Genomic DNA, 14,261 nt, shown 5'->3' on the forward strand with positions numbered 1-14,261 from the left:
CACTTCTAACATATAACTCAATTATACAGTTTTCCAGAATATTATAAGCTAATTTCTAAAACCACTGTAGAAATTGTAAATACAGAAGCTTAGTGATTATTACAGTGACGGATTATCAGAAAATACATAATTCAATACAAAATTTAAAATCTTCACTCTTAAAGGATTCCCTCTAACAACAGTGTATTCTTTTTTTTTTTTAACATCTTTATTGGGGTATAATTGCTTTACAATGGTGTGTTAGTTTCTGCTTTATAACAAAGTGAATCAGTTATACATACACATGTGTTCCCGTATCTCTTCCCTCTTTTAAACCTATTCTTTGATACAAAATTTAAAATCTTTGACCAAATACCCTGAAAAATTCAAGTTAAACCCACTCTCCGGTCAGCTAAACGCTGATAAGCATGAGGCTCAAAGGCCAAGTTTAAAGAAGACTTGAGTGACTTGGCTCCTCCAGCAGCACCCCTCAGTTGCCCCAAAAAGCAGGCCATCTAAGCTGAAACACTGTGACTGCAGTGGAGACCCAGACACAATCTCTAGGCCCCACACACCAGCAGGCTGATTAGTAAGAGCGTTTAATACTTAAAAAAAAAAAAAAAAAAAAACTGGAGTTGCTATTGCTTAAGGGCCAAGAATCAACTACACAAAACTGACGCCCAACGAGCACTAAACTTGGGTATTCTCAAGTGAACCAGTCTACAGCTCAGTATGGGAAGTCGCACATGCACAACTCATTACTCTTCTCCACCCTGACACTTATAATCAACCACGCTACATAGTTACTTAGAATGCCAGGCTGATGTTAAATGTAATTTTTAAGGCATGCCCTTAAAAACAGACTATTTCAAATAAGATACATAATGACCATTTAATTTTTACCCTGTACTAAAGAAATAGTTTTGCAAGCTATGTATTTTATGGTGCTTTTGTAGAGATAAAAAGTTCTTATGCTTAAAATTTAATCAAATATTTGAGTAACATTTCAAATTGTTAGTAAATGAGTCTATCTATTCTCTTTAATTTTTTTTTTTTTTTAAAGGCCGAACGGTGCAGCATGCAGGATCTTAGTTCCCCAACCAGGGATCAAACCCATACCCCCTGCACTGGGAGCGTAGAGTCTTAACCACTGGGCTGCCAGAGAGTCCCTATTCTTTTTAATTTTAAAATGAATTATACATTATAAAAATATATCATATGTAAATTTTAAAGAATAATAAAAAAACAAAATGAACATCAGACTAAGAAAAAGAATATTACCAGTACTTTTCAATTCCCCTGCATGCCTCTCATCAATCCCAGCCTCCTGCCTTCCAACAGAGGTAACTACCATACTGAATGCAGAGTCCATCACTGCCATGCTTTGCTTTCTGATTTTCACAACCACTGTATAACCTTCCAAAGCAAGAGTTTCTAACACTCTAAAGTGAAACATGCAACTTTTAGCAAAAAAAAAATCCCTTCTAATTCTAATATAGTCAGGTTCTATTTCATTCATTTTTAAAAATACAATGCTAGATTAAATAACTGTGTTTTTATGAGAGGGACAAAAAAATATGTGACCAACTAAAAAACAAAGACTACAAACTTTAAATCAAATTCATCCTAAATTTAAAATTACTTGGGATATAAGCAAATTCATTACTCAAGCTCTGAATCACTAAATGAAATTCCTTCATTTGTTAATATGATTTGGTTAATCAAGGAGGAAAGTGGAAGGCATAAGAAAATAACTACATTAATTTCATACTTTCAATTCTGATTAAGAAATATGTGCGGAATGGCTGCTAAAACCATTAGGTAAAAGGTTGCTGAGAAATTCTGTAAAGGATCAAACTGACAGTACCTGCACTGATCAATCTTAACGTCACCGATAGTAGGATAATCAAACTTTATATGCCTCCTGATGTGATGCAATGAAAGTACACACGCAACTGATGAGGTACTCTTGACAAAAAAACCTGAACCTGAACCTGAATCTAATCATGTCTCTACACCTAACACCTAGTTTATAAGAATACAAGGCTCAGAGGAAGAAGTTCAAGAAAATCATAAAGAATCAATCAGCCAAATCCAAAGAACCTTGATTTCTTCAACAAATAAATGGCATTTTTTAAAATGTTGATAATTTTTGAAGTTGGATGTTGGGTGCATGGGAATTTGTTATACTACTCTTTCTATTCTGGTGTATGTTTGAAATTCTCCATAATAAAGTTTTTTAAAAAGAAGAAACTATATCTAGCGTACCTGTATGAAATAATCAACATATATTCGAAAGCATTTGCAAAATGAAAATAGTCTTGAAATACTAACTTAGGTAGTTAAGAATACACTACACACTTCCATGATGACCTTACATCATGCTTGCCAAAGCCATGGTGCAAAGCAAAAAACCATGGTACATGTTGGCACATGGTAGGCCACAGATTGTATCAGTATTACAACATCAGCCTAGGTTGGTTTATACCCCTTAATATGGCTCATACTAGCCGTATTGTTGAGAACATGTAGTGATGAGAATGGGGTGGGAATCTTGAACCCTCAAGGGAAAAAAAAGATAAGGAAAGAGGATTGGGACAGAGCAGCCAGCACTGAAGACTGGCCAGCACAGGAAGGCTTAAAAACTTTCTTCATTCACACACATGGTCAAAAAGAGTCAGACAAAAATTACATTTCATCTCAAACATGTGCTTAAATAATGTTACCCTGAAGACTTCCTATTATATTAAGTTCCCTCACTTAGAGTCACATGTGTAAGATGGTTTCACTTACTTTTCATTTTGTTCTTAAAATGTAACAAGTATTAAATCATAATAAACCAAAAATGTAATACTGATGACTCAAAGCTTCAAGAATGCCTACTTTTCATCCCCCTAATAAGTGCCAATATAACAAAAATCCAGAAAGTTCCATTTATGTGGCTTCAGACTTTAGCTGCAACTGCTTTTGAAAAGCTGATGAAAAAAATTTTTTCCAACCCTCTGACCATAAAATTAAGCGTGAGGAAGAATATAAAGTTAAAAACAATTTTAGAATGAAAGTATTAAAAAATTTACTTCTTGTGCACTCTTGCAAAAGACATTACTAGAACGTGTACACCACCAAAGGAAAGAGTAAGCTAAGTAAGATGATGTAATGGGATACAGAAAACATGGGATCTGGGTTTCCCTGGTGGCACAGTGGTTAAGAATCCGCCTGCCAATGCAGGGGACACAGGTTTCAGCCCTGGTCCAGGAAGATCCTACATGCCGTGGAGCAACTAAGCCCGTGCACCACAACTACTGAGCCTGTGCTCTAGAGCCCACGACCCACAACTACTGAGCCTGTGTGCCACAACTACTAAGCCCGTGTGCCACAACTACTGAAGCCCATGTGCCTAGAGCCCGAGCTCCACAACAAGAGAAGCCACCACAATGAGAAGCCTGTGCACCACAACGAAGAGTAGCCCCCACTTGCCACAACTAGAGAAAGTGCGCATGCAACAAGGAAGACCCAATGCAGCCAAAAATAAATAAATAAATTTTTTTTTAAATGCTTAAAAAAAAAAAAAAAAGAAAACATGGGATCCAGCCAGGAAAGAGGCAAGGGCATCCATCAAAGGGAGCTGCCAGGATGACTGCTGGGTACCAGGCATCAAGGGCAATCTGTCTGAACTGTAGCCATGTGATTCACAGGCCAGACATGCTGAAGGCTCTTTTCACCCAGATGCCCACTGCCATTGCACCATTTTATCAACCTAAGGTCACACTGCCTGAGTGAGCCTGACCCAAATTCTCCACTGTACTTGGCTTGTTGGACTATGTAATGATGAGGTTCTCACTCTCCCCTCCACCCCCCATTCTCTGCCACCTAAATCAACTGAGGTCTCTCATCTTACCCCACAGAATATTCTGCTTTGACCCACTCCTAAAACTTTGAGGTGGACCATGGTAAGCTTAGAAGCAAAACATGCATAGTAACTCATGTCCTCTGACCATATTCCTGTCCAGTGTCCTGCACTTGGCCCATACTTCTGCCTTGCCTGATGTTCTGATCGTGCTGATCCCTGTGTTTCCCAGGACTCACTAATGAGTTCTTACAGGGCTTGCAACTGGGAAAGGGTAAACAGAAGGCTTTTAAAGGTATTCATAACATTCTATTTTTTAATCTGTAGAGTAGGAAAAAAAGTTTGCTTTTTAAAATTTTATTACTATTCTTTAAGCTTTAACATACATTTTATACATCCTATGTGACACAGTATTGCTATGATTACAGAAGTTGTTAACTGCACAAAGGGCTTTGCCAAGGAGGAGAATAGAGGCTGACCTCCAGCCTGAGCTCCACTTACCAAGACCTTATGCACGGGGACAAGGCTGTTCCTGTGTCCACGCTCAAAAGGGTACCTTTTCTCTACCACTGGCTTGCCAAGCATGTCCCCACATCACTCCATCCATCCAGAGGTGGTGCCTTTCCCAAATTCACACTGGTCTATTTTTCTTTTTAGAAATGTGCTTCTCAAACTTTAATGTACATCTGAATGACTTAGGGCTCTTGTTAAAATGAAGATCCTGGGGCTTCCCTGGTGGCACAGTGGTTGAGTGTCCGCCTGCCGATGCAGGGGACACGGGTTCATGCCCCAGTCCGGGAAGATCCCACATGCCGTGGAGCGGCTAGGCCCATGAGCCATGGCCGCTGGGCCTGCGCGTCCGGAGCCTGTGCTCCACAACGAGAAAGGCCACAACAGTGAGAGGCCCGCATACCGCAAAAAAAAAAAAAAAAAAAAATGAAGATCCTAATTTAGAAAGTCTAGGAGGAAAGGGACCTATTACCTATTATACTTCTAACAAGCTTTCAGGTGACACCAATGCTGCTGGTCAACAGGCCACACTATAGTCACAGAATTTAGATTTATATTTCTGGTTGTCCATCTCCCCTAATTAGAATATAGGTTTCAGAAGAGCAGGAATTTTGCCTCTTTTGTTTATTCCCATAACCCTCATGCTTGGAACAGAATCCTTCACCTAAGTGTTCAATAAATATTTACTAAATTAAAAAAAAAATTGCTTCCTTAATAAAAATCAAAGTACTTAAAACATATAGGCCAAAATATTTCTGTCCGACTTCCAAACGTTAAAATTAGACCTTATTACTTGAAATTAAATCAATATAACAATACTCTGAATTTAGAAAACATCTATTTGACAAAATGTTTAAAAATCTCAAATTCAAAAGAATCTATATAGCACCAAGTTGTACAAAAGAGGCTTTCGAGTTCCTAGGAAGAGTTCCTCAGATGACAGAACTCTAAAATCATCATTCCTTAATGCTAAAAACAATATTTTAAAGAAGGTAACAGAACTGATATTGACTTCAAAATCTCAAACGTGAAATGCTGTTCATTTCAGTACATCTAGCAAAACACAGAGAATACACATTTAACACGTGACTGGCTGAATCAACAAATGCATCATCAGCAAAAGCAACATGAAATCCAAATAAGTAAAACCAACAACCCATTCACCCTAATATCTCTGGCTACCCCAGCCCGTTAAAGAGGCTGTACAAAACTCCCTTCAGAATAACTGCTATAACTGACCCCTAGACAGCTCTACACACCTCCTGAGAAGGGTAAGGAGTTAAGTGGACTGAATAACAAAGTAGCTGCCTATTGCCCCTCAGAAACAGACCTTTGGGGGAATGGAATATAAAACAAGTACATTCAAATGAAGTTTTAATAACAAGAAAATCAAGAGCATGAGATACCGCTTAGGGAGGACTAGCCCAAACAGGATGTTCAGAAAGGCATTCTGGGCAACAAAACGGCCACATGAAGCCTAAAAGTGGAAAGGTAAAATCTACCCTACAACCTTCTCACGGAACGCCATATGTACGACAGAGCAGGAACAATCTTTTTTCTTCCGGGGGAAAAAAAATGAAAACTTAAGAAACTGTTATTGGCATTAAAAAAATGGGCCAAGAAATTCAACTACAGTAGTTATAAAATCCACTGAATATACAATATTCTAGAATAACATGATGAATCAAAAACAATTTTTACCTTTCCCCTACGTCCATTTCCTCCATCCTGATCTTCCCACTGCCAGTCCACTCCTCGTACCACTCTGGCACCTGCAAAGATCCCTCTGGCTGTAATCTTCTTAGATTTTCTACGAGACTCTAACAGAACCCTAAAAAAAGTATTTACTTTCAAATTTATATAAAAATAGGTAACAGCAGTTTATTTTTTAAAATAAGATTATAAAAAAGGTTATTCTGAAAATATAAAAGATTTTTCTTTGTTCTGGTTAATACCATAACAGCACGGTACAGGAACACTTTCCACGTTACACAGGTTATGATGATGAAGACATTAGTAGTTGGAATAATAACAATAACGGCTAATATTTACTTAGCTTTTCCTATACATAAAAGCACTTACAGAGGTATAAAGTCTGTTACAGTCCCTAAGATGAAGGTATTATTATTCATTTTACCAATGAGGAAACTAAGTCCCAAAGAGGTAAGTAATTTGCCCAAGGTCACAAAAGTTAAATTGGAATGGAATCAACACATGAATCCAGTCTAACCACTTCAGGGTATCACCACACTCTTCAATACTTTAGAGATGGCAAATTCAAAACCCTACAACTGTCAGGCAAGTACTACAAATGAGGGCCTAAGAAAGACAGCACCACAGCAATGACAAATGGCAAATGGCACTTGACCTCAGGCTGGGGAAAACAATAGGGAGTGGTAGGGACTTTGGTGAACTCCAGAGTATGATTTGTCTAAAGGGTACAGGTGTGCCTGTGCTTCAGCCAACTGCTGCCAGGAAAAAATGCAGAACCTGTGTTGACAGTCTTTGGAGCGTGGGGGAACAGAATAGGGTTAGAATTCATAAACCTGATTTTTCTGTGAAATCACCCGATTTTAAAAGGTTAGCAATTGTTCAAAAATTTAGATCACTGTGTAAGTCAAGTAAAATACATCTGTGGCCTGGATTTGACCTACACTAAACTGTCTCTAAAGTAGTGTATACCTACAAGAGACTACAGACCTTGAAAAAGATTCTATACTCAACTATCTAGACAAGCATGGTTTTCCAAGGCCTTCTATCCCTTATTCTTCTACATCCTTCTCATTCCTAAAATTCAAAAAGATTTGGGGTTTTTTCTTCTGCTCTGCTTTTATCTCATTATTCTGTTCATTTTCAGAATATCTTTGCTACACCCTAACTTTAAAAATTGTAAGCAAAAGACAAAAATAAATAATCTGTTGAAAGTTACTCACTTAATAAATGGCAGGACCAGGATCTGAACCAGGACAGTCTGACACAAAAATCCATTTTCCTATTACTCCTGCTGCCTCCTTGTCACTGACTTGATTCTTGCTCCTATGCATTAGTCATAGCTACATAAGAATACTCAATCACCTGAAACTCTGCACCCATTCACAATTAACACCCTTCTCTCTTTGCTCCTAAGACACTTAATATACATCACTATATACAGTCTGAAACATCACATGATAATCACTGTTAATCAAATAATACCTTAATTCGTAAACTCCTGAAGAATAACGTCTTATTAATCTTCAAATTTACACAAGTATAGTCTTAATGCTCTGTAGTCTTAATAAATGTCTCTTGATTCAATAAATGGGCTCTAGTGTTCACAAGATAGAATGCATACAGAGAAAACAATCAGCCTCCTTTGGGCCACCCTTTCATTTCCAAACACTGAGCAGTGCCAAGTCTCTACACTAGAGAAAGAACAGCTCAGATTATCCTGGAAAAATACATGTATCTCTATCTTCACAGAGCTCTTTTCTCGCTATGTGGTAGGCCTGGTCCACATCTAGCCTGGTAATTGCTACTTCTTGACGAAACCAGCTGTCAGAAGCTATTTCCTGATCCTATTTTTAATGCTGAATGGTATAAAAAATTCAATAGAAACAAGGAATTGCAATTGAAAAAAAAATGGATTGCCATACCGCTCACTTCCTGGTGTAGTAATTCTATAAAAGCGATGCCTTAAATGATGTTTATCTCCATGATAACAAACTGTGCACAAATCATAATTTGTACACTCCGCACATTTCCATCGAATGCCAATGATTGGTTGCTGGCGGCAGGTATCACACATGGTTCCATCATGCTTGATGCCTATTAAAACAAGGATACACGCTTACATTAATTACAAGTATTATTTATTTGAATATTATTCCCTAAGGGAAAAAATAAGAACACAGCATTTTACAAAATAGTTCAATAAAACAAGAAATAATATTTCAAATGTACCATATATAGTTGCAAGATAACATATTGCAAATATTTTAACCAGTACAAATTATAGACTAAATATTTTCTATCCCTTCTTTTTTCACTAGTAAGAACACTTCTCAGTAGCACTTTCCTTGCTCTCATCCACAAACTGAAATTTAGGTTCAATCCAGAGAAAGAAAGAAGAATCCTTTATCACCAAGTAGATGTTTCAAACTTCAAACACACAAAAATCTTTTGAGGAATGTGAACCTATTCTCCAGGTAAAATTTCCAAAAGAAAAGACAGTTTTATCCTCATGATATCAGAAACAAACTATCAATTAACTTTAGCATTTATCCCTATGTATTGACAACCTTTTCCCCATCAACAGTAAACTTTAGACAATGATTAGCAAGCAAGTTTCCCAGTTTGGGAAACAAACTTGCGTTTGTCGTGGGTTTTCTTTTTTCCTTAAAGAACTAGAAGAAATTAACACTAGAAAAAGAAAACAAGCACTTGGTAATATAACCTATACTAAAAATGTTCACATGGATAGATGAGATACACGTTAGAACTATAAAAGTTCCACTATAAATCAATGAAAATAACTGACATTGTAGGGTAATAAGATTGGGGAATAATGTTCCTTTACTATTCTACTAAGATCACTTGTTCAATAAATTAAAACTAGGAGTTTTTTAAAACAATGTGTGGTCTGTGAACATCAGTGTCACTATTTCATGACACATGCTGTATGGTCATGCCCAATGTTGAACGACAAACAAGGGCTAAGTTGTCTGTACAATACTGACACTCCCCTAGATCAAGTTCTGGCTCTGTCAATAGCTATCTCTGTGTCCATGAAAAAGTCATTTTAACTGAAGTACTTACATATAAAACAACAGTATTTATTTCAAAATATTTGGTGAAGAGGGAGGGGAAGTAAGGTGCGTTTAGACGAAACAAGATTGCTCGTGTTGAAGTTGGGTAACAGGTAACATGGGGGTTCATTATACTATTCTCTATTTTGTGTAAGTTTAGAGATGTTCAATAATTAAATAAATGAGTCATTTTAGTTCTCAGAACCTCAACTTCCTTTGGAGGAGGTAATATGTTCTTTAAAGGAAAGGTATGTTCTAAGAATAAAATGAGAATGTGAAGTACACGCAAGAACTAGAATACAACAGTAGTAATACTGTAGCTAAACTCTGCAAGAACTAATACACTATTGCTACTTCCTGGTAAGGGGAAAAATCCTACATAATTCATTTTCTATATCCCGGTTTAAAATCCCTATGAGTAAGGAAACCAGATTCTAAATAAAGTACCCTAGCTGAGATGGTTAAGAAGAAAAAAGGGGGGGAGGGAAGGAGGAAGAATGAACACTGAAAGGAAGCTGGGATGTCTAGTAAACTACAAAAGAGCATGACACCAACACCAAATATGTTTTATGTGCAATCCTTCTGCAGTCTCCTACCACACAAATGCCTGGCTGTAGAGACAGAGAAGACAGCAGACATCAGTACCTACTGATTCATTCAGTAACTATTTCTTTACTGCTACTGTGGGCAGGCCCTCTGCTGCTTTCAAATATCACTCTTGCTATGGTAGGAAGAACAGAAAGGAAGAAAATAAAAGGGGCTAGAGAAACAAAGTCAAGTACTAAGAAGCTTACACAGTAGTCCAGGTAAGATAATGGTAGTTTAAGCCAGGGTGATGATAGTGGAAGTGGAGAGAAAAAGAGTCAAGAGAGATTTAGGTCTTGGTGGCTATGGGTTAGAAAATAAAAGATGTAGAAGGTAACAAAAAAACAAAAAAAGTATAAATAAGATCATTAAAGAGAATACAAATGGATAAGTATTAGAGATATTTAGGAACAAACAGCACAATAAACTGAAACCTAGAACTGCTCCCTTAAAAAACAGAAAGGGAGCCACCAACAAAAACATAAATAAACACATGCTTATCAAATAATACAAGCTCAGGGCTCCACTGAGAAACTCATTCAAAAAACTAAATCAAAAAAAAAAAAAAAAGAATCAGGAAACGTTTTTTAGAAATGGTGGATGAGTAGACCTTTCAAAGGAAGAAAGAAACCTCAGAAGAGCACAGAGTGTGTTCAATGAACCAGGAGCAGCTTTATTTGTTTGGCAGGATTATGAAATATAGTCAGAGACTTAGAGATAAACTTTATAGAGTCATGCTGGGAGATAATAAGATAAAACATAATCTCTGACCTGTATATTTAAATTGTTGCATTAAATGGGGAAAACAAAGGTATGCGATTTCAGAAACTACTCACATAAACTTACTGGCTAGGTAATGTTCAGAATCGAGCTTTTTAAACTACTCTGGGACCAATATTCTCATCTATAAATTGAGAAAATACTTCCTTTCATAGATGTTATGGACTGGGAGGTTCCCCCACAATCCCTAACCTCCAACGTGATGATATTTGGAAGTAAGGCCTTTGGGAGGTAATTAGGTTTAGAAGAGGCAATGAGGGTGGGACTCCCATGATGGGATTAGTGTCTTTCTTAGGAGAGGAAGAGAGACCAAAGTGTCTCTCTCTTTCTTTTTCTGTCTTGTGAAAACAAAGCAAGAAGGCAGCTATCTGCAAGCCAAGGAGAGAGCCCTCAATAGGGAACCGAAGTGGCCACCCCCCTGAACTTGGACTACCCAGCCTCTAGAACTATGAGAAATAAATTCCTATTGTTTAAATCACCCAGTCTGTGGTAGATTGTTATGGCATCCCAAGCAGACTAAGATAATATGGAAAGGGACACTGTGAAGCTAAAGTGATATAATAGAGGTAAACATACTCTGAAAGGCGTTACAATAAAAGGTAAGTATAAAGAATTATACTGCAATTAATTTAATCTTAATATAGATATATTAAATGTACTAGTCATCTATTTAAATAATTTAATGATCAAAGTCATCACATACCCCAGGCAAATTCAGCAATACTTATACAAAAATTAAAGAACTCAATAAATTTCTCAATTTCCCAGAGACTGCATACAGAAAATATTCAATTATTCATGTGTGGATTACCCCCATTTTATTTTAGCAAATTATCTGCCCTCTCCATTTGCTAATTACTCTTTTATCTCAGGTTTTCCCCCAAAGTTTGTGGCTTCCCTGCAGCTGTACCTGTCCTCTCTGTTCCTTTAATTGTTTTCACTCCAGAACAGCAACAGAGGACACAACCGCCATGTGACACAGTCCTACACAAGAGTAGTTCATCCACCACTTCTCATTCTAGCCTATGGCTAATTCTGACTGCATCAATCATGAAAATTATCATCAGCCATAGGCCCAAAAGAAATTATACTCTAGTCTAACAAACTGTAAACTAAAATTAAAAACCAAGTTAAAAAAAAAAACCCACCAAATTTATAGCTGCACAACTCAGAGCTACCAGCGTTCACAAGTACTGCATGCTTCAGTCTTTCACAATATAAATCAAAAGGCCAAATCTATTCTTCCTTTTGGGGTGTATAAATGAATACACAGAGAAGGATTTGTTTGGTGTTTTTCAATCACAGAAGGATTTTTTTTTAAGTACCAAATAATCCATAACCTGGCTAATCGTCCCATGGGTTACTAAGAATGTGCTATATTTTGCTTTAAACCAATATATAACCATTCCTTATAATGTTCACTTTGAAAACATAATTTTGTAATTATTCCTGATATTATCTCCCAACACAAATAGCAAAAGTCTACAAAGTTAAGAAAGAAATTATCCTAGCTCACATAAAGATATTTTTTAAGGTAAATTCTAAAACCTATCAACAAAGATTTTGAAGAACTGTCATAATTGTCTGATGCAAGCCTAAAAATGAATTTTAAATTTTCATAAAATTGCACTTCTTAATAAGAAATGGCAAGAATCACAATATGAGGTTTTTTTAAATTCATCAATTTAAACACTGAAATACAGGTACACCCCTGCTTTATTTATGCATTTTATATCAGGCACATTCCTGGAAAACTGAGTGTATACTTAAAATGGAGGAAAGACGTGGCAGATTGTATTTTCCAAAGAAAGCCTCACCGATCTATATCCACCCCAAGTGCTCTTCTGACAAGAGGACAATGAATGACAAGTGGCCATCAAGAGGCGGGTCTGTTTTCCTCCCCACTGATCCTGGGGGGACATCTGCAACTGGCTTGGTTAATAGAAGGTGGCAGAAGTGACACCATATGACTTCTGTGCCACCTGTCTGTCCTTGTCTCTCTCTCCCCCTCAGGATTCATGCCCCCACATGCCTTGGCAGTTCTTTCATACTAAGTCTGGCTACCCTGAAGCTGCCACAGAGAGGAGACCACTTGGCGAGGCCATAAAGAGGTATAAAGAGATGCCCGAGGAAGCCTGGCTGTGCAGCCCCCTCCACTGTTTGACTCTCCTAGCTGGGGCCCTAGATACTGTGGAGCAGAGGCAAGCCATTCCCCACTGAGCCTCTCCAAATCCCTGAGGGGTAGAAGCCCTGAGCATATAAACTGTTTCACACCACTAAGTTTGGGGGTATTTGTTGTGTAACCATTGCAACTAGAACAAAGCAAGTTAAAAATAAGTTACAATCTTTATTAAATTACAGTTCCCTGCAGTACAGCGTAGCAAAAATGTGGATAAATTAAAGAGCTAAATATGAAAAAAAGAAAACCATAAAAGTGCTAGAAAAAATTGTTGAACAGCATCTTTTACAATTCTGAGTAAAGTCTCTCTGAGCATGACACAAAACCTAGAAGTCACACACACATATAGGAAGTGTATAAATAGAGAAAACCTGGAAACTCCTCCAAACTGCTGACAGTGGTTGAGGATACACAGATGAGGAAGGAGAAGGCACCTTCACATTTTTTCTGTATACACTTTTCAGTTGTTTAGCTTTATTACATACAATTTTCAACTGTTTAGTTTTATTATAAGTATTAATTTCATAATTTTAAAAAGAAAATACAAAACAAGAGATACCAACTTTATCCTCTTAAATTGGAACAGATTAAAAATAACATGTCCGTGTACGTGAAGATGGTGCCAAGGGAGCCAGTCATACTGCTGAGAGGGAAACAGAAATTGATACAATCTCTATGGAAGGTACTTGCAAAATGTTTCAAATGCTTTAAAAGATTTTGACCCTGTCTTCAAATTTTTTAAAAGGTACATCTCATGATACTAAATTGTTTGCAGTAAATAAAAATTTAACATAACATATTGAAAAGATGGGGATGCAGCTATTTATGTGTAAACTAAGGTAATCCATAGAAATTCTATGCAGTTATTAAACCATGTTGTAGAAGAAATGGTACTGAGATGGTAAACTATATTATTATTTTATAAAGCAGTATGCAAAGAATTACAATAGAGCACTTTGGTACATAAATTACATTATACATATAACACATGTGCCCAGAAAAACTAGAAAGATAACCCCCAAAATGTGCTTGACGGGATCGCCCTTTGGGGTTTTCCAAGTTTTCTACACTGGGTATGTATTAATTCTAGGAAGCAGCTGGGCGAGAAGGGGCATTTAATATGCAGTATAAGCATCAGAAATGCTGGTATATGTCACTTCTAAATAAAAGCTAAAAATAAACAAAAACATGAGGAACTCCAAGTATTTACAGAAACCAACGTTCAAATAGTTACTTCAGCAATGTGGTACACTGCTACTCAGAAGTTTTTACGTCTTTTAACCCTTACCCTAACTTGAGCTATTCTGTGCTTATGAAAAGAAAATATATAGCTAATAAGTACACTCCTTATTGCCACGTGCCTTAAGAGTCTAATTTGTCTTACCACAGGAAAGCATCATGACCAAAAACATCCTAATTAACATTAAATAGCAGTAACAGTAAATGTCCACACAGTAGTTAAGTTTCTGAACAGGTCTAAAATAGGTCTCCTATGCCATCACAAAAAGTCAAATACACTAAACAAATGGGTATCCAATACACACTAAGAGGTATATCCTAATTTATCTGCACAGCTCTTCAAATGAGTGCTGAC

At 37.0% G+C, this 14,261-nt stretch overlaps 1 protein-coding gene across 4 annotated transcripts in view; it reads right to left on the reverse strand.

Annotated features, from left to right (window-relative positions):
* MIB1 (MIB E3 ubiquitin protein ligase 1) overlaps positions 1-14,261 on the reverse strand; it is a 148,694-nt gene that overhangs the window by 120,527 nt on the left and 13,906 nt on the right. For all 4 annotated transcript variants that reach the window (XM_060170763.1, XM_060170762.1, XM_060170761.1 and 1 more), the window contains exons 2-3: positions 7,972-8,143; positions 6,038-6,167 (exon numbers count right to left, since the gene is read on the reverse strand). In XM_060170763.1, the coding sequence (XP_060026746.1) occupies positions 6,038-6,167; positions 7,972-8,143 (302 nt within the window). The remainder of the gene's footprint in view (positions 1-6,037; positions 6,168-7,971; positions 8,144-14,261) is intronic.

Source organism: Lagenorhynchus albirostris, chromosome 14 (genome assembly GCF_949774975.1).
Source record: "Lagenorhynchus albirostris chromosome 14, mLagAlb1.1, whole genome shotgun sequence".
In the NCBI taxonomy this organism is placed as follows: Eukaryota; Metazoa; Chordata; class Mammalia; order Artiodactyla; family Delphinidae; genus Lagenorhynchus; species Lagenorhynchus albirostris.